The 25,101-nt window shown below is 45.0% G+C and overlaps 1 protein-coding gene and 1 long non-coding RNA gene across 4 annotated transcripts in view; one reads left to right on the forward strand and one right to left on the reverse strand.

Moving 5' to 3' along the window:
- The first annotated feature begins 764 nt into the window (after window positions 1-764).
- The window catches only part of LOC141133278 (uncharacterized), an 81,924-nt gene continuing 57,587 nt past the window's right edge, over window positions 765-25,101 (forward strand). The window contains exons 1-3 of one of the 2 annotated variants that reach the window (XR_012243034.1): window positions 765-2,114; window positions 7,113-7,232; window positions 18,637-19,058. This is a non-coding gene — a long non-coding RNA (uncharacterized lncRNA). Of the gene's footprint in view, window positions 2,115-7,112; window positions 7,233-18,636; window positions 19,059-25,101 lie in introns of those variants that run through there. The other variant, XR_012243035.1, reaches the window with a different exon arrangement.
- Window positions 16,161-25,101, reverse strand: part of LOC141133277 (vascular cell adhesion protein 1-like) — a 66,077-nt gene continuing 57,136 nt past the window's right edge. For both annotated transcript variants that reach the window (XM_073622552.1, XM_073622551.1), the window contains one exon: window positions 16,161-17,158. In XM_073622552.1, the coding sequence (XP_073478653.1) occupies window positions 17,088-17,158 (71 nt within the window). In that variant the 3' untranslated portion in view covers window positions 16,161-17,087. The remainder of the gene's footprint in view (window positions 17,159-25,101) is intronic.

Genomic DNA, 25,101 nt, shown 5'->3' on the forward strand with positions numbered 1-25,101 from the left:
TTTCTGGTGGTGCGGGTACAGTGTGGCTCTGGTGGTGCGGGTACAGCGTGGCTCTGGTGGTGCGGGTACAGCGTGGCTCTGGTGGTGCGGGTACAGCGTGGCTCTGGTGGTGCGGGTACAGCGTGGCTCTGGTGGTGCGGGTACAGCGTGGCTCTCTGGTGGTGCGGGTACAGCGTGGCTCTCTGGTGGTGCGGGTACAGCGTGGCTCTCTGGTGGTGCGGGTACAGAGTGGCTCTCTGGTGGTGCGGGTACAGCGTGGCTCCCTATCTGGCTTCCCCCAGCACAGTACTCTCTTTTTCTCCTCCTGTAAACCCCCCCCCCAGCAGAGTGCATTCATGCTGGGGGCTGTAGCATGATGTCTGTGGACACACAGGGCTGCCATTCTTCGGGGATTACTCTTCCTATGATGCCCCCAGAGTCTTCTGATTGGCCCTCTGCTGTGGCCAATTATGGGGTGAGAAACAGCAGTCAGGAAGCTGGGCAGCGGCACAGGGAAACCAATTAGAGCCGATCTCTCTCTCTTCTCTCTTCGGCTGACAGAAAGAGGAGGGGGGGCGAGCGGGGGAGATACACAGACAGCCCGCATCTCTCCTCTCCCTGTCACAGCGCTGCTGCTCCATTTACCAGAGAACTCCCCCGCTCGCCCCCCCTTCCCCTTTCTGTCAGCTGAACAGAGAAGAGAGAAGAAAGAGAGAGAGCGGCTCTAATTGGTTTTGCCGTGCCGCCGCCCAGCTTCCTCTCTGCTGTTTCCCTCCCCATGATTGGCCACAACAGAGAGAGAGAATCACAGCTTTACAGGGGCGGCTTGACAGCTCCTGATTTAACTGCTTCCTGGCCCCATCTGCAGGCGCTGCACTCCCAAGCTGTACTCTCTTGATGTGCCCTGCTGTGCGGGAGGAGAGCGGGTGCCGTTTTGGGGGGGGGGGGGGGGGCGGCTTTTTGCCGCCCCCCACAAAGTGCCGCCCTAGGCCTGGGCCTTGTTGGCCTAGGCCAAAACACAGCACTGGGTTACTGGTTGGAAAGGGTTCCATCTTCCTCTGTGAGCCTCCTGCTTCTTCCCGTGCTGCTGGAGTTTGCCTGGGAAGAGCCTTCCCCCTTTTTAAATGATACAGGGAGGAGGGCAGAGTCCTCCAAAAGCCAAGAAGCCAAGAAACCAAGAACTGCATTAACCCTTCCCTAACATGGGCAGATTAGCTAGCTAGCTATCTTACTACATGAGTCATTCCCCTTGTAGGCAGCTGTCTACAGCCTGCCTACAAACACCTTCATTTTTATTTTATTTTGTATGTGGAAGTCTGTTTATGTGTAGGTTTTCTGCCTACCTGACCTTTTTATGCCTAAATACACTTTTTTTCCTCCAGTGCCTGGATAGCTTAGTCTGTAGAGCATCAGCCTTTTAATCTGAGGGTCCAGAATTCAAGTCCCTGTTCAGGCGGTGTGTATTCTACAAGCCATTTTCTCCTGATTCAAAAGCATTCACCTGTTTTTCAAGTCAGATACTGTTTATGGAACACTTTATAAGAGTTTGTACCCAAGCTTGTTCAGTTGGTGGAGCACCAGATTTTGTCTTGAACCTTCAGGAATTATTTATTTTATTTTTGTAGAACCTTCTAGCTAGTGTGCTAGATGTAAATAGGTTTAAAAAATTGGCTTGGCTGAGAGCCAGGCCCAGGTTGTGAATCTGGGTCAGGGTTGAGTGATTCAGGGGCTGGATGACTAAGAAAAACAGCCTCCCTGGTGCCTCCCCCTGTTTTCTGGGACATTGGAGAATGTTCCAGACATAGTGGTGGAGGTTAGGAGGAGCTGCTTGGCATATTTATGAGGGCCTCAGCCGATCCCCAGCAAATGAGCTGGCAAGCGGCAGACTCAACTCATAAATAGGCATGAGTCATGCGAGCAAGAGGCGGGTGGAAGATGGAGTAGTAAGGAGGCTGTCGGTGGCCTTTGAGGGTGCCCCCTAATCTCGGGTGACCTCGGGCCCTGGGCTCAGGTGCTGGAAGATTCCCCCTAAAACACACAGAAGAAACCCTTCCTGGAGGCACAGAAGCAAGGAGAGGACAGCAGGAGCAGGTCAGCATGTCCAGGAGATCTCCTGAGAGTCAGACGGGTGTCTGGTGAGTGTCATTCTGGGGGATTGTGGGGGGAAGTTAGTCTGGGGGACTAGTGAAAGGGGCAGCTGCAGCCAGGAGGGTTGGCAGTGCCTGAAGAGGTGGTGCTGGGATCAGTGACCACAGAGAGGAAGTGCTGGGAAAGTGTGAGTTGTGTCACCCCATCTGCTTTTCAAGTATAGGGGCTTGATTTTTCAAGCAGATGGGGGGACACAGCTCACACTTTCCCAGCACTTTCTCTCTGTGGTCACTGAGTGCCTGCCTATAATGGGCCTTTGCTACAAAAATTGCTACAGGGTGACATATCTGGGTTCTGCAAGCAAGTGTGTGCTGGAGGAAGAAGAAGAGCTGTATATATATATATATATATATATAGAGAGAGAGAGAGAGAGAGAGAGAGAGAGAGAGAGAGAGTGAATATGTATATAGGAGGAGTTGTCCCTGAAGTTTGTTCTGAAGTCAAGTGGGCATCCCATAATCTCCCATCCCAATCCAAGTATAAATCCCTCAATTAAACAAAAAAAAAACACAGTCACGGACTGTTCTCTAACTCTGGAGTGACTGTGGATTTTCGGTGTGCCTGGCTGTGCAGGGTGGGGGATCCCATTCTACTTGCGACTCCTTAGGGGGTGCGCTACATTTTATTACAGGTACTTATATAGTGCCATTAATTTACGCAGCCAGTGGTGGTGCGTCCATTAACGGCGCATGGGTGCCGTCCCGTCTGTCACGCCACCCCCTCTATAAATAATGGATAGATTCATGCATAGCATGAATCTATCCATGGCCACCGCTGCAACCCCCTATTCAGGCGTCCGGCCCCTTTTCGGGCGCTGGGTGCCTGAATTACAGCGGCGGTGTTGTTTTTTTGAAGCACCTGATTAGAGCCATAGGCTCTAATAGGCTTTAAAAAAGGTGGACTGCGAGCACAGAGCATTGCGCTCGCAGTCCACCCAGGTGTGTTAGAAAAGCGAATGAATATTTGCTTTTCTAACACTAAACCGCCTCTCAGCCAATCAGGAAGCGCAAGTCTAATACCCGTCACCTGATTGGCTGAAGGCACAGGCACTCCGATTGGACACCTAGCAGAAGGAACAGAGAACCATGGAGGATGCAGGAGCCGTCGTCTGACCGCAGCCTGACCCACCACCAGGATGGGGTATGTGTGTGCCAGTCAGACAGCGACCAGGCCAGCAAGAGGGGGGGGGTCCCAGGGGGGGGGGGGTTCCAGTGGCTGCATATGATAGGCATAGGCTGCATATGATGGGCACAGAGGCTGCATAAGATGGGCACAGAGGCTGCATATGATGAGCACAGAAGCTGCATATGATGGGCACAGAAGCTGCATATGAAGGGCACAGGCTGCATATGATGGGCACAGAGGCTGCATATTATGGGCACAGGCTGCATATGATGGGCACAGAAGCTGTATGATGGCCACAGGCTGCATATGATGGGCACAGAGGCTGCATTTTATGGGCACAGTGGCTGCATTTTATGGGCACAATAGCGCATTTTATGAACACAGTGGCTGCATATGATGGGTACAGTGGCTGCATTTGATGGGCACAGTGGCTGCATATGATGGGCACAGTGGCTGCATTTGATGGGGCACAGCGGCTGCATTTTATGGGGCACAGTGGCTGCATATGATGGGCACAGTGTCTGCATTTTATGGGCACAGTGTCTGCAATTTATGGCACAGTGAAGCTGCAACTGATATTTCTTTTTCAGTATCTTTCAGAATTTTTCAGTTTGATTGCGCCCTCCCAAAAATTTTAAGCACCAGCCGCCACTGTATGCAGCGCTTTACATGTATATTGTACATTCACATCAGTCCCTGCCCTCAAGGGCTTACAAGCTAATGTTCCTTAGCTTAAATTAAAGGGTATGCCAGGGTTAAATAAAAGAAAAAATATGCAATCAGTGCACATTACCCCATTTATCACTTTATAGAAATATATTTGTTGATCTACCAGAAATGCATTCAGCCCCCAAGTTTTGTTGTGAACTAAGTGGTGTCAGCCCTGCCCAGTTGCTTTTTTGCTAAACTACTCAGTCTCTCCCACTATTATTTACAACACAGTGCCTCAAGCTGGCCTTACACTGATTTTTTTAGGTGCAACGTAGATAGACAAATCTCCTGTCCTGACTATTGTATCCTGACAGCCAACGCCAGCAGGTGTCAAAATACCCAAACAATATGTGAGCAATCCACAATAAGAATTGTGATGGTTAATTACACCCCTTAGGACAACACAGGACAACTCTGAATTTCTAACATCATTAACAGGCATCTTTGAACTTACTGAACAGGTATAGAAAACCCCATTTCAACTGTATATTTAGAAGACCAAATGGGAGCAAATAAGAGAAATACACAAAGGCCTTGGACAAGCAGAGTGTTTTTCTAAGGCCTTTGCAGGAGCCTTGAACTGTAGGTACTGCAGTAGTGTATTTAGGTTTTGTGCTGCCCTAGGCCTGACTAAACTCGTGCACCCCCTAATTTAAATATGACCCACCCCTTCCTGTCAAGGCCATACCCCTTGCTGTTTAAGAAATGTTCGAGTGGGGACACTAGTTCTGAAGGCCAGGGGGACAATAGATTTCCTCTCACTTCCTGTTTGGCTATGGGACAGGAAGTGAAGGGAAACCTTTGCAATGGGACAGGGATGGTAAAAAAAATAAACTGACAGGGGTTATAACCCTCCCTTACTCTATCCAAAATGAAAAAAAAAAAGTGTTGCCTATAGTTCTACTTTAAACACACATTTCTGATAATTTTATGGAGAGGGCTAAGAAGATATAACCATGCCAATGGTGCAGCAGAAAACATATAGCACGGTGAGGAAGTTTTGTGGTCCAGGATGAAAGGACAGTCAAAGTTAAAAGCGGCGACCCCCCCCCCCCACAGTTGCAGAATGCCAGCCGCCCGCATACTGGAAGCAGTGAGGCCGCTTTATGGGGACGCTAGACTAATTTGCCTCTCAGCCCAGTCCCCCCCATAAGACTGGTGCTGCACTAACAGTAAAGCAGAAGCCGGCGGGGACTCTTTCCGTGCTGCCCCCCTGCAAAGTGCTGCCCTAGGCCTGGGCCTTGTTGGCCTAGGCCAGGATACAGCGTTGAGGTACTGTAGATGTAAGCCAGAAACCCTAGGCATTCACCGCTATCATATTGGACCCTATCTGTTTTCAATCTGGCCCAGTAGAATGAATGGAAGAGGACAACTGGTCAGCCTGTAGAATCTTTGAAGGCAAAGTCAGGATTCCAGTTACTACTGGGGAAGGGGGGAAGTTGTCTCGTGATTGTTGATTATTGAGGCTCACAGTGGTATCTGCAGAAAGTTAATATCATGTGTAGTGGATACATTTTTGTATTGTTTGTGCCTCCAAAAAAACCTAGCCCAAGTCAAGTAAGTCATAGTTTTCAGTGCCTTGTGACTAATGGCTACTATGCCATTCAGATCCCACAGACACATAATTTACCTTACCACCTGAATAGTACACATAGAAAAATAGCCAACAAAGGGGTGCTATATTTTCAAAATAGGGGTGTAATCTTGTTGCCCCCCCCCCCCCCCCCCCGACCATCAATAAACAAAATCATAGGACAAACACACCTTAAGTTTCATTCCTATTTACTATTGAGAACAGACAATGGTACCTAACATGAAGCTCTGAGCATACAATATTTGGAGCAATAGTTAGAAGATATGTGCACAGTGGCATCTGTTAGGTACACAATAATAATATATGTAAGTATCTACAGAGAATAAATATAGTGCTAACCAAATTACCACTGGTCAGGTCCACCATAAGAAATCATGGGGTCCCATATTGCCTGCATGACAGGATACCTTCCTGCCTCCACTTGGATAGGGATGAACCAATAGCAATAAATAAAAATTCTCCAGTCCCCATCAGTTCAGCAGCAGGGGCCAGGGGCCAGGGGCATAGAGGGGCCTCTTTAAATACCTTTTGGTGCAGTAGACCCATGGACGGTGGCTTCCACCAATTAAGTAAAAGTTCCCTGGGGGGTCAAGCACAGAGATGTGCCTATTCACTCATTTTTGGGAGCAGGCAGAGTAATCCTCCATGTCACAGCTTCTGACAATTCAATTAAAGCTCTGGCCTGCCCAGGCAAATTGATATAGAGGAAAAGGCTGGGACTTGAATTTAATTGTCAGGAGCAAGGGCACGGAATATTACTTTGCCTGCTCTCAAAAATGAGTAAATAGTCCCCTCTCTGTCTCTGGCTCTTGCTGCTGAACTGATGGGGCCCAGGGAACTTTTGTTGAATTGCTGGGAGCCACCACCCGTGGCACCTAAAAAGACCCTTTTCTACCACCGGGTCAAGTGTGGAAGGGCCGGCTCTACAATCCAATCAACAGCCCTGTCACTGGTACCCAAGAGTACTGGAAAGAGGGATTGAGGTTTCCAAGTGCCAAGGTATCAGGGTATGATGATCCCCTTATCAACGAAAGACCACCAAGGTCAGGGTTGAGATCTCCATATATTGTAAGCTCAGAGCTTCACGTTAGGTACTGTTGTCTATTCTTAATATTAAATAGGCATGAACTTTAAATTGAGTTTGTCCTGTGATTTCGAGAAGGAAGTGTCACCAGTACACCAGGATCTCCAAAATTGGTTCCAAAACTTTAATCACATAGTTTTAAAAAATAAATAAAATTAAAAATAAAAGCGACGTTTCAGAGCCACGCAGGACCCTTTCATCAGGCATGTGACCACATGCCTGATGAAGGGGTCCTGCGTGGCTCCGAAACGTCGCTTTTATTTTTTATTCTATTTATTTTTTGATACTATGTGATTAAAGTTTTGGACCCAATTTTGAAGATCCTGGTGTGATAGTGACACTTCCTTCTCATGATTGCAGTTGGTTCCAGCCATTGGTCATTTCAGCACCCAATCTAAGATACAGCCATTTGTGCAGGAACGTGTGCGTTGGGAGTATTGCATTGGATGTCCTGTGATTTTGTCTCTGCAGATCCCAGAGAAACAGGAAATTGTCAAAGGCGGACTTCCTTTGCTGTGACACTCTGAAGTCTCTATGGAACATTATATGTTCTCTCAAATTACACATCTTTTAACAAAATGACAGACACAGGTAATAACATTTCAGTTTTCATATTTAATACAGAATGTTTTGGTTTTGTCTGAAGGTTTAATTTAAAACCTTTATTTTACATAAACCACTCTGCGATTTATAACTAGATGCCTTCTACATCTATAATGGTCGTGTAAAAAAAGTGACGTTACATTACTGCGAATGCAAAAATGTGATGTTCTTTTCTTTTCATTTCTATTACTATATCTATATCTAAGGACACCTCTCAGGGGTCCACAAATGTATTCTCCCTTTAAATTAAATAACAGATTTTTCTATACAAATCTAGAGTATTTCCAAATAAATCATCAATGTAACAATAGGCCGGTTACGAAACCACCCTGGTGGTCTTACCAGTAAATACTCTATCATTGAAGTCAATTATTCTTTGTTATATGAAACTTATGTACAAATGTTAATAAGATTGTATTAATGTTATCTTCAAGCATTAATAAAAGCTTATTGTTTAAAAAAAAATAAATGTGATGTTGTATTTATGTTACTTGTACCATTCGTGACAAATGTTAGCTGTAAAATGTTTTCTTTGTCTACGTCAGAAATAATAGCAGAATTATGTAAATTAACTGCTGTATTGGAGAGAAGCGGTAATGCTTGGTTGCATGTGATCAAGCTGTGTATGCAGGGTGACAGTTGTTGAGCTGTTCACTCTTGCTTAAGGGATACTATTCACTTTTACTGTTATTTGTCTGTTTTGTATGGGAAGGTCCCCTCGCCTTCTCCCTACAATCCCTTCATCTCTTTACCGCACCCTACCAGCTATCTACTGGAGGTGTAATCAATAATCAAGTAGTATTGAATATGCAGGATATGTGACTTTAGGACCTGTTCACACCTGAGCGATGCTAAAGCGTCACATTATTTTTGTAAGTTTTTGTGGCGCATTTCTGGAGCGGCATCATTCATTTTGAATGGACTTCCCTCTGCCCCAAAAAATGAAATAGAAGCTCATGTACCAAATTTTTGCATTTTTTATAAATCTATAATGTTGGGCAGACTGTACAATTGCACTGCCTTATGCACTCTGTCCCAGTTAAATTCCATTATGGCCATTCTCATCCTTACTATGACTCTGGGCCTCCTCTGGAGGGGTTGTTAATGAAAACAGCATCATTTAACTGCATTTTTGTATGCATGTGATGATGTGATTATATATCATTGGATGCAGTTCAGTGAATACTAATTATTAGTGTTTAGGTGTTACAATATGAGTTTTATATTCTACTGTATAGACTCTTGTGTATATATACTGTATATATACTGTATATATATATATAAATATATATATATATATATATATATATATATATGACAGCACCATGAGCAGGGCCCTCCCGTCCCTTCTGTATTGAACTGTATTGTAATCGTACTGTCCCCCCTACATTGCAAACTGTTGGCACTATATAAATCCTGTATAATAATAATAATAATATATCTCAAAAAAAGTAAGCTGGATAATGGCTGCTTTGTGGGAAGAATTCCATTCAATGCTTTGTGAATTGCAAGCAATCCAAAAGTAGCAAAACTACAGTATTGTATATAATTACACATTTTAAGCTAGCTACTGTATATATAGTCAGAGCCTAGACTTAAAAGAGAAGTAAAGGAATTATTTTTCTTTGCAGATTCAAACTAACCTAGGTGATTGGTCCAATGCTGCATCTGTCCCCCCGGCGCCTCTGCACTGAGAACCGGGTGATCAAACACCGCTGATCGATCGTTTTTCACAGCTCTGTGAGCAGAGAGCTGCAGACTGTCAGTCACAGCTCTCTGCTCTTCTCCCTCCTCGCTCATTGTTGTGCTGAACTGTGGAGGGGCAGGGAGTGCCCGTCTCAGGCCACTCAGCGGCTTGCTGAGAGGCTGAGACGGGTGTCAGTCAAGTCATCTGGTGGATCCAGACTTCCATTGTCGGGATGATGCGGTGCCTGGACTGACATTGATGACGTCAGCAGAGAGCGGACCCCAGTCTGCTCTCTGTTGAAACCGGGTCACAGGAGTGCAAAACGAACTCCACTCCTGTGATCCATAGGAGAAGTCCAGCCAAACAAGCTTTGGCTGGACTTCTCCTTTAAACCCCATTGAAAATCTGTGGAATGACTTGAAGACTGCAGACCACAAACGGTCACCATCAAATTTAACTGAACTTGAGTAGTTCTGCAAAGAGGAGTGGGGAAATATTGCAAAGTCTAGATGTGCAAAGTTAGTAGAGACATATCCCAACAGACTAAAAGCTTTAATTAAAGCAAAAGTTGGTTCAACAAAATACTGACACAAGAGGGTGATTCTTTTTCAAACTCGGTGATTCTGTTTTTGAATTATTTTTACTTTTTTGACATGTTGGTGTTATATCCATTGGCTCCTGCTGCTGTCAATCAAAGTCAGTAAACCAATGAGGAGAGAGAGGGGCGGGGCCGAGCTGCAGCTCTGTGTCTGAATGGATACAGAGCAGCAGCTCAGCTCTGGTGCCCCCTATAGCAAGCTGGGGGCACTCAAAAAGAGGGGCCAGGAGCGCCAGCAAGGGACCCGAGAAGAGGAGGATTGGGGCTGCTCTGTGCAAAACCACTTCACAGAGCAGGTAACTATAATATGTTTGTTATTTGTACCCCAAAAAAACGAGAATTTAAGTTTATGCGGTTCCCCCAAGTACCTGTTAAGCTAGTAAAGATGAGAATTCCACTTTACCTTACTGGAAGTTATAACATTTTGTATTGATAAATATTAATATATGTTGGTGGTGGCAGGGGGGGGTTACAGTGTCTTGCTAACAGAAGATTCCTGGCGTGTTTTTCTCAGTGCCTTGCTAAAAACAGCATCCCCTGATATCAATAGGTCTACAATGCAGACATCAATAATCAGTAGAGCCACCAAAGTTATTACCCTGCTGCTCCCATGTTTCCTATTTTTTTTCACCAGTCTTAGTCATACTAATAGGAAACCTATTGCAAGAGAAATATGGAGCTGCTATTGCTGACCTCCAATTTGCGAAATGTGAAGTGCCTCTCTGTCTTGCTGATCTGATGGATTCACTCCTCTCTAACCAGTGGCATGGAATAAGTATGTGAAAAGGTGCCGACTTCACTCTGCCTTTCTAATGAGCATTCTTGTTTCGGGTCGGTGAGTTAGTGTTGAAGGCTCCATCCAAGTTTAATCCCGTATTGAGCCCTGATTAAGGGGAACTGGTGTTGCCCCTGAAACGCATTGTCTGTTTTTAGATGACTTTTTATCAACAATTAAAATAATCTTGCATTCTTTCATCCGATTTTAGTCTGGAACTCCTTTCTGTATTTTTAACACTTCAACACTGACTCACTGACCCAGAACAAGCATGCTCATTAAAAAGGCAGAGTGAGCCGTGACACATGGCACGGGACGGGTAAGGTATTGCGGGTAATTCCACTGCTACACATGACACACCCTCTCTGCGACCTGTTCCCCTTGGTGCATCTACACTGGAGTTTGAGATGACTCTTCCATGCTCTGGTGGAGTATATCTGCTATATATATCTGTATATTCGGACTTTGATGTTGCTCAGATCTCTGGCAGATGCCCTCATTTCGGAGCATTGTGACAGCAGGGAACAGAGACCATGTGTCCAGTGTCTGGATATAGCCTAAGGGGAATTGCTTTCAACAAAGCCATAGCTGAATTGGGGGAAATGCTTGTCCTCCCCTTCTTGTTACATTGAGACTCCAGACAGCTGTGGGACAGATGCAGCATGGAAACAAAGCAGATGTCTGGTTCTCTATTTTGTGCTTACTTAACCTGAAATGCGATTGAACTGTTGCACACCCCGAAAGAGTCACGAGTTTACTGGACACTCAACAAATGGCAACTCAGTAGCAGTACCTGAAACCCCCCCCCCTTTTTTTTCTCTCCCCATCCCCCTCAAACTGCTAGCTCTCAGAGACTATGAGCTGAATGTAGGGGTCTTGAGCTCCATAACTTGTTCTTACAGACAGTGTACTCTGGTCCATAAATGTAATACATGTGTTATGACGGGAATGTATTTGGGTCAGCCTACCGCAGTTATACATTTTTACTTGTTGTATTTGTTTTATGCTGTTCTTGCATACCTTAATTCTCCCATTATAGGGAATTTTAGGGATTAGCATGTGGGAAAGGGACCATTGCCCATTCTTTCATCAAAAACTGTATATGACGTATAGTGGTGGGGCTAAAGAGGCCGTCTTTAGACGACTAGCTCGCCTTGTTCTCCATAGGCTACGCATGTCTTTACACAATTTGATGGTTTACTGTACTAATGGTTTTTTAGTTCTTGCCTTCCTAAGTGCTCCCATAAGGAACACACTGAGGAAAGGGGTTGAGAGCTGGAGCCTCTTGTTCCTGGGTAAACACTTGATTGGTGTCCCTAGGAGCGGAGGTCTCTGTCCACCAGCGTAGCATACACAATGATGGTTATCTGCCTTTTCATAATGGCCTTGCTACATATATATGTTGCTTAATGATAGTATATGCTGCTATAGGTAAGTCTACACCCTTTGAGTCCATCGGCTCTGCTTGATGGGGGCTCTCCGAGGGAGGCCTCGCTCATCTTTTCTGAGTGGGCCTCCCCGGGCTCTACTCATCCTTCACAAGCTGAGGTTTTTCTGTAATGGTTATGCTTACATTTAGGATGGTAGAATGCAAAATTTGGTCTCGGTGTCAGGTTTCTTCCCCACCTCAAAGAGGCAGGTCTCCCCTTTGAAACTTGCCGGCATTGTTTTTCACCACTCCAGCACTCCATACGATCCTACTCAGGTAGTTCAGCAGGCCTGTAATTACCTCCGGTGTATTTTCCATGAGACCCTTATTTGGGGTAGCTGATACAAGGGGGTGCTATACCCCCCTCAGGTTACTTAAGCACTTATACGTACCCAAATAGGTTAGGAGCAGATTCTGCTCCTTCTTTTTCTTCTTCTTTTTATTCTCTTTCCTTAACGTCTTCCGCCTTCTCTACCCTCTACCCCCTTCCCCTTTCTATGCTCTTTCTTCTCTCTCCCCTCCACACGGGCCCTCTCCACTCGCTATCTGAGGGTGGTACCAAGGTACACTCCCTTCTAGTGAATATGCCTCCTGTGATGCACTCATCAGCTCCTCTATCCCCTCAAGGTCTATTCCTTAAACGCTAAAGGCCTGGGGGGAGAAGTTTATTCTGTAGGGGGGACTTTAACATGGCCCTAGATCCACTTCTTGACACCTCCACAGGTACCTCCTCACTTCCGTTCTCCGCCTTACGGCAAGTGAAACTCGCTGTAGCCTCTCTCACACTCCATGACACCTGGCGCACCTTAAATCCGCGGGGGAGGGACTACACGTTTTTCTCGTCTCCACATAACCGCTACTCAAGGTTGGATTACCTTTTCATACACCAGGCAGACTTATCTTACCTCTATGATGCGACAATAGAGAACATGATACTCTTGGACCATCACCCGATCACTCTGACTTTACTTTTCCCTCAGAGGGAAACATCAACCAAGATTTGGAGACTGGATGCCTCCCTACTTACAGACCCTGGGGACCTGGGGACTATTAAACAGACCATTAGTGACTACTTTCGCCAAAACGACACTCCAGATGTGTCACCCATGATTCAATGGGAGGCGCATAAGTGTGTCGTAAGAAGTCATATATTGGCCATCACGGCAAGAAAAAAAAAGGAACACCAAACCCTAATTCGAGATCTATCCAACAAAATAACCCTGCTGGAAGCGCAGCACAAATGTTCACTAGCACTTAAAGTAGCGACAGAACTAGCTGAAACACGAGCACTCCTATTAAAAGAATTATTCAAAAGGGCAAGGAAATGGCAGACGCTATCACAAAAATTATTCTATGAACAAAGCAATAAACCATGTTAATGGTCACTTGTCGGACGTCCTTCTCCATCCATAATGGAACCAGACAGGGGTGCCCTCTTTCCACCCTGCTGTATATCCTTACTCTGGAACCTCTATTGCGTTGTATTTGAGCAAACCCAAACATAAAAGGAATTGAGGTCCATCAACGAGAATATAAGATTGCCGCCTTTGCGGATGATATCTTGCTCTTCCTTTCATCCCCACTGACGTCCTTGCCCAATCTGATCCGGTTCTAGAACAGTTCAAAACCATATCAAACCTGAAAATTAACTACTCGAAGTCCTTCGCACTAAATATATTATTATCTCCTAAGCTAGTACAACTCTGCCAGTCGAATTTCCCTTTCTGCTGGAAAACAGATGCTATCACCTATTTGGGTATTCAACTCCCGGGTAGGTTGAAAGACCTCTATGAAAAAAATTTCCTGTCAGAACTTAAAAACATACAACAAGACCTCCACAAATGGGAGGCTCCCACTGTTTTCTGGTTTGGTAGGGCCTCAATCCTTAAGATGACGGTGCTCCCCCGGATATTACACAAAATGCAAACTATCCCGATCCATCTACCGCCTTCTTTTTTTGCGGAGGAGGATGTGCAGGGTCTTTCTTTGGGGAACCAAGGCAGCTCAAATTGGGTGAGTGAAGCTGGTCCTACCAAAATCTGGGGGTGGCATAGGTTTGCCGGATCTCCAGAGGTATTACTGGGCTGTCCACCTAGCTAGGGTAGTTGACTGGAGATTACATACGCGATGTAATGGCTGGGTGTTGTTCGAGCAGTTGATCTCAGCAGCGGAGCTTCGTTTAATCCCCTGGTTCTCTAAAAAATACAGAACATCTCTTATACACACGCATCCGCTTATTGGGGCGACACTTCAGGCGTTTGATAGGGCCTGTAAAATTCACGCAATATCAGACAAAGACTGCGCGATCACCCCTATTAAGGGTAACCAAGATTTTCACCCAGGAATGGCCAAGGCTTTCTTATTAGTGGAGTGGCCATACGCAGAAATGCAGGCTAAACACTTCTATTCGAGGGGTAGGTTCCTCCGTCAAGGAGAACTCGCCACGTTGTCCAACACTAAATCTTTCCCTTTTTGGGCCTATATACAACTTAAACACTATTTGGACAATGCGGCGAGCAGAGGTAGCTTCACGAAGCCTCCTACTATCCTTGAGTCGCTGTGTTCTAGCTCGTCTGTGAGTCATGTGATCTCAGTGCTCTACGCTTCCATGTTCAAGGAACCATATGCCTCTTTGCGCTCGGAGCATGTGTTCTGGGAGACTAAGCTAAACATGACGATCAAGGACACCAGTTGGGACCGTGTTCATCTATACATTCATAAAGGCTCTCTGAATGTTCACACTCAGGAAAATGGGTATAAAATTAAATGAGATGGTATAAGACTCCGGAAGTACCGTATTTATCGGCGTATAACACGCAGTTTTTCCCCTTAAAATCAGGGGAAAATCGTGGGTGCGTGTTATACGCTGATCCCCGCTAATTGTGATCTATCGGCGGCGATCGCCGCCGACATTCACATAGCATGTAGTTTTAAATATGGCGCCGCGGAGTTCGGAGGGATTCGGTGGAGCTGAACGAGCGCCGCCGAAATCACAGTGACTGGGCGGATCCGAGATACACATAGTCGAGTGTTCTCGGCTCTTTCCGGCGCCGCTCACAGTCACGCCCAGTCCCGCCATTGGACCTGTGTTATGTCCATCATAGGGCGGGACTGGGCGGGACTGTGAGCGGCGCCGGAAAGAGCCGAGTACACTCGACTATGTGTATCTCGGCGGCGTTCTTTCAGCTCCGCCGAGTCCCTCCGAACTCCGCGGCGCCATATTTAAAACTACATGCTATGTGTATGTCGGCGGCGATCTGTCCAAGCATGGACACTGGGGGCAAGGCTGCACTGACCACTGGGGCAAAGCTGCACTGACAAGGCTGCACTGGGGCAAAGCTACACCGACAAGGCTGCAATGGACACTGGGGCAAGGCTGCACTGACACTGAAAAGGCTGTAATGACACAAACAAGACTGTAGATGGACACGATAAGGCTGCATTGATGGGCATTTTAATGTAAGTTTTTTTTCCTTAAACTTCCCTCCTAAAAGTTTTTTTCCTTAAAATTCTCTCCTAAACTTGGGGTGCGTGTTATACGCCGGCGCGTGTTATACGCCAATAAATACGGTACTTCAAAAATGTATTCCGACAGTCTCAGAACGATGCTGGAGATGCGAACAAGAGCTGGACACCTTTCTCCATATATGGTGGAAATGCCCAATGATCTAGCCTTACTGGCGAAAGGTGCACGACGTTACGACTTCGATCTCTTCTCTCCCGTTGGAAGTCTCACCAGCACGGTACCTCCTTCACCTTTCCAAAATATCTTCAAAAAGATATTATAAGACATTGGCTATGCACATGATCAATGCAGCCAGGCTCTGCCTGCCGGTTCATTGGCGGTCTAAATCCCCCCTTCAATGAAAGAATGGGCATCACGCATTAACCATATAGCAACGATGGAGGAGCTGATACACATCACTCAAGACAGAATCTCCAGGTTTACAGTAACGTGGGCTAACTGGTTTGAATATCGAACCTCTCAGCAATATCAGGAACTGATACACGACATTACTTAACTTATGACCTACTACTCTTGACACACCTTGATAATACAACCCAAAAGCTGGATTGGGGGTCTCAGGTGGCGCGTCCGGTAGGGAGTGAAGAGGGTAGCCGTTGGTTTTCCACCCCCTCTCCTAACAGGACCTCATATTCACCCCCCCCCCCTTCTTTTCTTTTCTTCTCCACTCTTTCTTTTCTTTTCTCTTTCTACTTACTGTAACAGATGGGGGATATGGGGTGGGGGGCAGACTTAGTGGTCTTCTCATCTCCCCATACCATATGCAATAAACAGAAAACAAGTTGGGGTGGCCTGGGAGGACCCAGTCTCCTTAGTTGCTCTGATGTGGTTACAGATAAGAGAGATACCAATGTCAGCAATGCATATGCATTGACATCCTCAAGAAGAATATATGATGGTATATGTCAGGCACTTAGAATGCATTTAATGCAGGAACTATTATTAAGGGTGTTGTTATTAATATATAGATGTGTATTACATTGTTGTTTAAACCCAGTCTTACTGTGAAGATATCTCTTTATAGATGCCTTCTGTATTACCTGTTTGAAAATTCTAATAAAATCTTTATGGATAAAAAAAAAAATAGGCAGAGTGAAGTCTGGACCCTTTGATTTACATACTTGTTCCAGGCCACTGGCTAGAAAGCACAGAAGCCATCACATTTATACCATTTTTTTTTACCATTGGTTAAAATTATCTTGGACTGTTTCATCTGGTTTTGGTCTCGTAATCTTTTTTGTATTTCTATGGTTTGAGCAACTGTTGGGTGCTCATCGGGGGAATCCTTGCTGTGTGGGAGCCTTGCCAGAGCTATTGAACTTGTTTGCAGTTTTTCTTCATCTAAGTACACATGGCAGTCTAAGATTTAACAACGCCTCTTTGAGTGCTCGAGTGTTGAAGGTTGAGACAGCCAGGTCTAGTCATGTCAAAAGGAGGCCAGAAAAGGCATCCCCCTTATTTCTCTCTGTACAGGTTTCCTCTACTGAGCTGTGATAATCTTGTCATACAGTGTATAATCCTATCATATAATATGTGAAAATAAGGCAGTGGGGTAACTGGGGCAGGTTTTGACAAAAATGGAGCATGATCAAGCCCAGCGAGAATGCACAGAGGTGGTCACAAATTGGCAGATCCGGCTTCCAGATGTGTCCTCATATTTTACACACAGGGATAATATAAAATTACATCCAGCATATACGATCCTCTGTGCCAACAATTTTTTACATTTCTGGCCATTTAAATACCAACAATATGTATCTTTTCATAGAACGTCCTTAGACAGGCAATGTCTGAACCATTTTAGTACTGGTGATCTTTTTCCTGTTCTTCATAATAAAGCCAAAATAATAGCCAAAACAGATGGAAGCAAGATGGCGGCTGGCCTTGTATTAAATGAACCTAAAAGATGAGAAAAAAATATCATTATAGATTGCTCTTATTGTCATCATCACTGCTGTTTATAGAGCAGCAACATCATGTGCAGCAATACATACATTAAGGTAGTAAAATACACACAGCAGTTTTCTAAATACATAGACACAAAACAGTAAGACTTATGTAGCAGGCATGTTGTAATGCAATTTCTCCTTTTGGCCACAAGATGGAGACAGAAAGATGCTGATTTGTTCTTCCAGAAAACTCAGAGACACAAAGCACACTGGGAAAAGGGGCAGTTTTCAGGAAGTGCTGAGGTAAATGAGGTGAGAGAAAAGAGAGAGAGACAGGTTTTCCACGCAGCACTACAGAGAGAGTGCTGACAGAAGATCTGAGGAGGGCCATCTGAGGGGAGTGAGGAGAGCGGTCTGAGGTACCAGCATCTGATTGAGGGGAGAGACACACGCTGACACCAGGGACTGTGTGACCCAACAGAGGGAGAGAAAGCCACGTTTCTATTGAGACTACCGGGGAGAGTTGCCGTGAGGAAAGGGGATAGAGGACAGGAGTGGTGAGGTGACAGGACTGTGTGGTGGAACTCTACTTAAGAGAGAGAGCCACACTGTCTACCAGCATCTGAGAGAGAGAGAGCAGTGCTGAGACTGAGGATAAAGGAGCCAGGAACAATGTCACCCACACGGTCCTCCACCGTTCAGCCCAGGGACCCTGCTCAGCAACTCAGCGCCATCTAGCCCAGCGGAGACAACCCACACTGCTTCGGGGATCACAAGATCCATCCAGGTGTCCTGTTGGCCGTTGTCCCATCACCCTGCCAGTTCAGCTACCAGCCATCCTGATCGTCCGACAGGAGGTGATCCAGTGCCTTACAACATTGCCAGGAGCCTGAACCACCATTTGGGACTTTCGTTGTGTCATCACCCAGAGGATTCGTGAGCGGGTGTAAACCCAACATCTTTCTTAGCATAGTACAGACACTGCATGCAGACACCTATTCCCCTTTCTCCTGTCAGAGGATGCTTGTTTAGAGCTGCCACTTTTAGCCATTCTGTTCTCACAAACCACTACCTAACGGGATTTCCTAGAGGATTAGTGTCACACTTTTGATTGATTAAACCTACTCTCTTTACAAAGGGCCCCAGCGTTTGCTAGCAGAAAACACTAGTACCCTTCAACTCAGGACCAGTAACATTACAGAACTGTGCTTACTGTACCTGTTAACCCATTTCTTCTTTTTTGTATTGTTACTTTTAATGGTGTTTGTGGCCCAGAAGGAGCTTAGAAGTTGATAGATTTTCTCTCCTCCCTCTCAGCGTCTGTGTTATAGGCATATAGATTACTGCCCTTTTCTAAATTTACAGTTGCTAATTATTGAAGGTTGTCTTTTCTAAAGTATTAATTCTTTGCAGAAAGGTTTAACAGCGTTGTAAACTTTCATATGCTTTAAACCGTGATAATATATTCAATTTGTTTATCACTACCAGGTGTGTGTCTGTTTTTGGTCATAATCCACAGCCAGGATAACAGTATTTTCCACATCTTTGTCAGGGCTGGGCTCAGCCCTTCCTTCTCTGAGCTGGCCGCTCAGCTGTCGGCTAATTGCCAGCTCCTATCTCTCCACAGTTACTCAGCTGTTGATGATATCCTGCTCGTCAGTCTTGCCTACTTAAGCCGTCCAGTCCAGAGGATCTCTGCCTTCGCCTTGGACAACATCACAAAAACTATCCTGTTCAAGACTTGCCTTGCTGACATCCCTTCTGGCTTCAGATCCTGCTTGCTGTTCCACTACATTGATCCCTGACTTCTGGCTTGGCTGACTATCCATTCCGGTTACTGAACTTTGGCTATGTTTTGACTACGTTTGTTCTTTTTGCTTTTATTATTAAACAAGTGTGATTTAACTGTGCTTCTGTCTCGGCATGATTTCATGGTTTCTGACAGTCTTTAAATATGTTTGCAGTAATTTAATTTTAACCAGGTGTGCCAGAGGGGCTGAGGTCATTCTTGGGATTGAGGCGGAGATCAGAAAATCCAAATTTACCAAGCGGCTCCTTCGGGGCTGGCGCTACACTATGAACCCTACACAATGAAAAGTGCTTACAGCATAACAGAAAATATACTAAAAACAAAAAGTGTTTCTTTTGTGATAAGCAGCCAGCACAAAAATGTGTTGGTAACTTTTAATATAATGCCAAAAAGTGTGTCAAAAAATAACTCCAGAGTTACCTTCCATAGGATTAGCAAGCTTACTAATAAATAATCTATCACTTTAAATATATTCCTGCTCTCAGGATATGTATTTATCCACCACGGACAATAATTGATTAATTGATAAAAATAAAAATAAATTATATTGTAAATCAATAAATGTGACGTGCTGTGTATAACAATCCTAATGTGTATATATACACTTAAATACGTGTTCAACAACCAAATATATTAACATGCAGTGGATAGTGCTACATAAAGTCCATCAAAGTGCAAAAAAAGTGTTCCACGTGTGACATGACTCTTTCTGTGAATTACATTCAATGAAAAGACTCTGCAATCCAATATAAGGTGCTACAACAACCGCTGTGCCACCTCACACGTGCTTCCCCCTAATGGGTGTCTCCCCACCTCAAAGCGTGTGACCCCTCACTTAAGTTGGGTAAGAAAACGCTTGTGAGCCTCTCCAGGGCTCACTATGGTGGATCTAGATCCGCTGGCAACTGCGCCTTTACTTATCACAATCTCCCCGTCAGTGGACAGCATACAAGTGCACGTGGGTGTAAGAAAACTCCAATAGTGCTTATATCATTTGGACATGAATTTTTATGAAAATATCAAACCGGGTACTCACATGCTCCTGGTGCTTCCAGCACACCAGGCTATTTCAGGCAGTAGTGTATAAGATCACCCCCAAAGCCGCACAACCGATATCTCCCTGCTGACCGCCCCTCCCCTACGCATCACGTGTCTTCTCCTTGTCTTCAGTCAGTAAGGCAGAACCCTTTACCCGTCTTCCCCACTGGAAACTGCAAGGCCCTTAATCTCTCTTTTACTCACTATTCCCTAGGGTATAGCTCCCAACTGTCCCTGATTTGGAGGGACTGTCCCTGATTTGGAGCAATGACCCTCTGTCCCTCATTCCTCCTCATTTGTCCCTCATTTTGGTCTGATCTATATAGATGTATATAAAATGCACTTTTTATCCATCAAAAAGTGTTTTCCAGCGCTCAACCTTTCATCTGATTTCTAAACTGCTGCATTTGTAAATTCCTTAAGCCAATATAAAGAAATAGTAGTGGTAAAAAAAAGCACTTGTGTGTCCTATGCCTGCATACTTATGCTGATAGGTGTCCCTCATTCCCATCTCAAAAAGTTGGGAGGTATGCCCTAGGGTCCCATCATCCTCTGGACTCCTATACATGCCCAGGGGATAAAAATTGCAGCCCCCCCCTCATCCAGTGCTCAGGTGGGATCATGAGTCAGTACTGGCCACCCAAGGGCATAAGCGCCTGCAGCAGTAAGTTAGGTCTCAGTAACATAGTCACATTGGTAACTATTTAGAAATTTCCTAGTACAGCCATTCAAGTGGTGTGGCATTGTATAAGGCAATCTAGAGTGCTTTACCATAGACTTATGCAGCCGTACATGTGGGGAGTCTACTAAGGGGTTCCTGTCCTCAATCACCTGGGCCATAATCTGCATCTGGCCAGTGGCTTTTTCCCTGGCCTTGTGCCATAGCAATAGTTACACCATATCTTCTCCACCTAGTGGGCATTTGTAAGAATTGTTGTTGGTATTCCTGTTACCTTATTTGGATACTTTTTTAAAACCCTAGTTTAATACTGGTTATATCTCAGTGTATGGTGAGTGTAATACAAACTTTTTACTTTGCAGATATAAACATCTCATTTGTCCAGTCATTTTGTAGCTGCAAACACACTCTTGAGATTTTACAGCCTGGAGAAAACTATGTTTGGCACACCTAATTAATTTTACTGGCTGGCAGAATCTCTAAGGACAATAATTCACCTCTGGGCTGCACGTTTAGTCACCCAGCAGCTTTTACAGCAGTTAACCACTTCAGCCCCGCAAGATGTACCCCCTTCCTGACCAGAGCACTTTTTACAATTTGGCACTGCGTCGCTTTGCGTGGTCATGCAATGCTGTACTCAAACAAAATTTGCGTTTTTTATCCTCACAAATAGAGCTTTCTTTTGGTGGTATTTAATCACCTCTGCATTTTGAATAAAAAAAAACAATATTTTTTACTTTTTGCTATAATAAATACCCCCAGAAATGTTTTAAAAAAACAAATTTCTTCATCAGTTTAGGCCAATATATATTCTTCTACATATTTTTGGTAAAAAAAAAAAAATCGCAATAAGCGTATATTGATTGTTTTGCGCAAAAGTTTTAGAGTCTACAAACTATGGGAAAGATTTATGGGATTTGTATTTATATATATATATATATATATATTTTTTTTTTTACTAATAATGGCAGTAATCTGCGATTTTTAGCGGTACTGCGACATTGCGGCAAACAGATCGGACACTTTTGACACATTTTTGGGACCATTGGCATTTATACAGCGATCAGTGCTATACAAATGCACTAATTACTGTATAAATGTCATTGGTAGGGAAGGGGTTAACACTAGGGGGTGATCAAGGGGTTAAATGTGTTCCCTAGTTAGTGTTTCTTATGCCCCGTACACACGGTCGGATTTTCCGATGGACAATGTCCGATCGGAGCGTGTTGTCGGAAATTCCGACCGTGTGTGGGCGCCATCGGACATTTTCCATCGGATTTTCCGACACACAAAGTTGGACAGCAGGAGATAAAATTTTCCGACAACAAAATCCGATCGCGTCAATTCCGACCGTGTGTGGCCTGTTCCGACGCACAAAGTGCCACGCATGCTCAGAAGAAATTCCGACACGGGACAGCTCGTTCTGGTAAACTTAGCGTTCGTAATGGATACAGCACTTTCGTCACGCTGCAATGTTAAAAATGGTTTAATACAGCGCACTCTCTTCTTCTTTATAATGTGACAAGAATTAAGTCGTTTTGCTGCTCATATTCACACACACTTCTCACAAAGTTTTATTTGTGTTTTTTTAGTGGGATTCCCTCAATATATTGTTATTAGTTGTCACATCTGACAGTTTTTTATTTTTTTTTTATTTTTTTTTTTGGGATTTTCAGCCTTTCTTTTTCTTTAATGTTTGGATTTTTTCCAAGGCTGATCTTTGTTCAATGTTATTTTTATTTTTACTCCAGAATATTTTTGGGTGTGTTTTGTGTGTCAAGTTACCCCAACACCATTGATATCTTTTATTATTTAATCTCAAGGAGATTGTTTGTTGTTGGTGTCCCTTGTTCATTTCACATTGTATATTTGAAATATACCTGAATCCTCACAAACAAACTGTCCTTTTTGAAGTAAAACACATAGGAGAGTATAATTCAAAACAAAAATCCTTTATTAAGGGATCAGAACCAAACAAAGAGGAAGGCAACACTGGATCAACATGAGAAATTAGCGAAGCCTGGGACCCCCACGGCAGACATCAATTCTTCAACATCAAAATTGGTGGCCTGAGGAGTCCATATGTAAGGGAGGGCAATCTGGTCCAGAATTCGCAGAGATCCGGATAGCAGCAGATGACATGTGTGTGCCCAGGCTGTGGTACCACAAGAGGCTGCATCTTTTGGCCAACCAGACTGAACCCAGGGCAATCACTGTCTGGTCTTCCTTCCACACTTCCTTCGGGGCTGTGGCTGTGCAGTTGGAGATGTGGCAGGAGGAGGAGTAGGACCTGGAGGAGGACTGGGGGGACCTGGAGGAGGACTGGGAGGACCTGGAGGAGAGGGAGGAGGAGGAGGAGGACCTGCAGGAGGAGGAAGAGGAGGACCATCCCAAAGCTGTGTGTGAGGTGTAATTTGGCCCCTCATACCTTTCTCCAGAGCCTCTGATATGAGGGCCTCACACATGGCTTTTTGGCCCTCCTCCATCCTCTGCATTTTATATGCTATGAATGCAGCAATGTTCTCCTGCCTGGTGTGGGGTGCTTCCAGGACCTCTGTAGCCCTCCAAAAGAATGCTATAGCCGCCTCCTCTAGGGTACTCGTCCTACTGCCACTTTCTGTTTTCAGGTGTGGTGGAGGGACCTTGATATCAGCCAGCCGGCTCGGCCCGGCCACCTCCTGGCTGAGACTTCCCTGTGTATGAAAAAGGGACATGGTTTTAGTTGTTGCTTCATCAATCACAATCCTAAATTAGTACTCCCAACTAACATCTAGTTAACATCATTGATTGGACAAGCAGAAATATTTAGAGGAATGCTATACCTGGCTCAATCTGGGCTCCTCCATGTGTTGTTGCCTGGAAGGCCCAGGTTGGGCGTCAGAAGCCTCAGCCGGGGGGGAAGGAAGCGTGGAAGGAAGACTGGAGAGGGATGGCCTGGGTTCAGTCTGGCCTGCTAGAAAGTGCAGCCTGTCGTAGTACCACATCCTGGGGACATAGATGTCATCTGCTGCTCCGGATCTCTGTGAATCCAGGACCTTCTTGCGCTCCCTTAGATATGTGCTCCTCAGTCCACCAATTAATATCTTTAAATAGGTGATGTCTGCCGTGGGGATCACCTGCTTCACAATTTCACACAATTGCTCCAGTGCTGCCTTCCTCTTTGCTTGGTTCTTGAAATGGGGGTGGGTAATCTCCCACAGACATGGCAGCTCACTTAGCATATCTATGAATACTGACATGAAGTCATTGTCTTTCATTAAGATATCCATGTTCACTGCAAGACACAACACAAGACAAAGCCTAATGTCAGACAAAACTCTCCTAATCTTGTTACAATATAGGCCTCAATCTAGAAGCAGTATAGGCACAAGTTTGTCTCTTACCTTCGTTCTTACGATTGGCGCGTCCAATGCTCCTTCCTCCGCTCATAGATCGTACGTAATACGCACGCGTGTTACGCTTTATACACACTGCGCATGCGTGTAACTCCGCCCGCCCCTGACGTTCTTTCTAGTGTATTCCCCGCCCCTTTTCGTTCGGCGCAGTGGGGGAAGTGCATGATGGCGGAGTTACAACAGGTGTGTGATAATAATTCTAACAATGAGGAGGAGGAGGAGGAAAGCCCGGATCCAGGCACGTCCCGATCCAGAAGGAGGCGTTTTAAGGCCACAAATATGTCGTTTGGGGAGATGTTGGAGATGGTCGACATCATGAAGAAGTCCGACTATGACGGAAAATATGGGCCTTACCACAACCAACATCCGAAAGGCCAAGATCATGGCGAAAGTGGTCAGGAGTCTTGAGAGGAATTTCGGGGTACGACGATCGAAAGATCAGCTCAGGAAGCGGTGGTCGGACCTGAAGTTAAGAGAGCCAGAGCAGTACCGAAAGATCCGGAGAGTGCTGCAAAAAAGTAAGTAGTTGTGCTGTGTTCCTATTCTTTCTGTCTTTATTCCGTTCGTCCTGCTCCATATGCTTTTAGTAATTGTAACGTTTCAAAAGGTCAACTTTAATGTTCATGGGCCCATTATTCGTTCGTATCAAACATTTTTCTTTCGGCCTCTAGAACACCATTGCATTTTCACACATTTTTGGGGGCCTACTTGGATGCCAAATATTTGTTTGTGTAGATGGGTTTGTTACTAGAATGAAATGCTAACTAGATTGTGTGTAAGGAGAGGACACTGAGCAGCTGTTTTCACATCTGGACACTGGAGCACTAGTGTGGGACCCCAGAACACCCTTTTTATTAGGGGGGCCACACAGGTGCTCCAGTGTATTCTATAGGGGGGGCTACATCTGTGAAGCTTGTACCAAACAGGTAAAGTATTGCAACTTGACAAAGGGCAATAAAAAATATACATCTTGGAACTCGGCTAAAATAGACAATTGTACCCCACTTCCAAGCAATGTTTCCTATTTTTAG

Source organism: Aquarana catesbeiana, linkage group LG03 (assembly GCF_042186555.1).
Source record: "Aquarana catesbeiana isolate 2022-GZ linkage group LG03, ASM4218655v1, whole genome shotgun sequence".
Taxonomy (NCBI): Eukaryota; Metazoa; Chordata; class Amphibia; order Anura; family Ranidae; genus Aquarana; species Aquarana catesbeiana.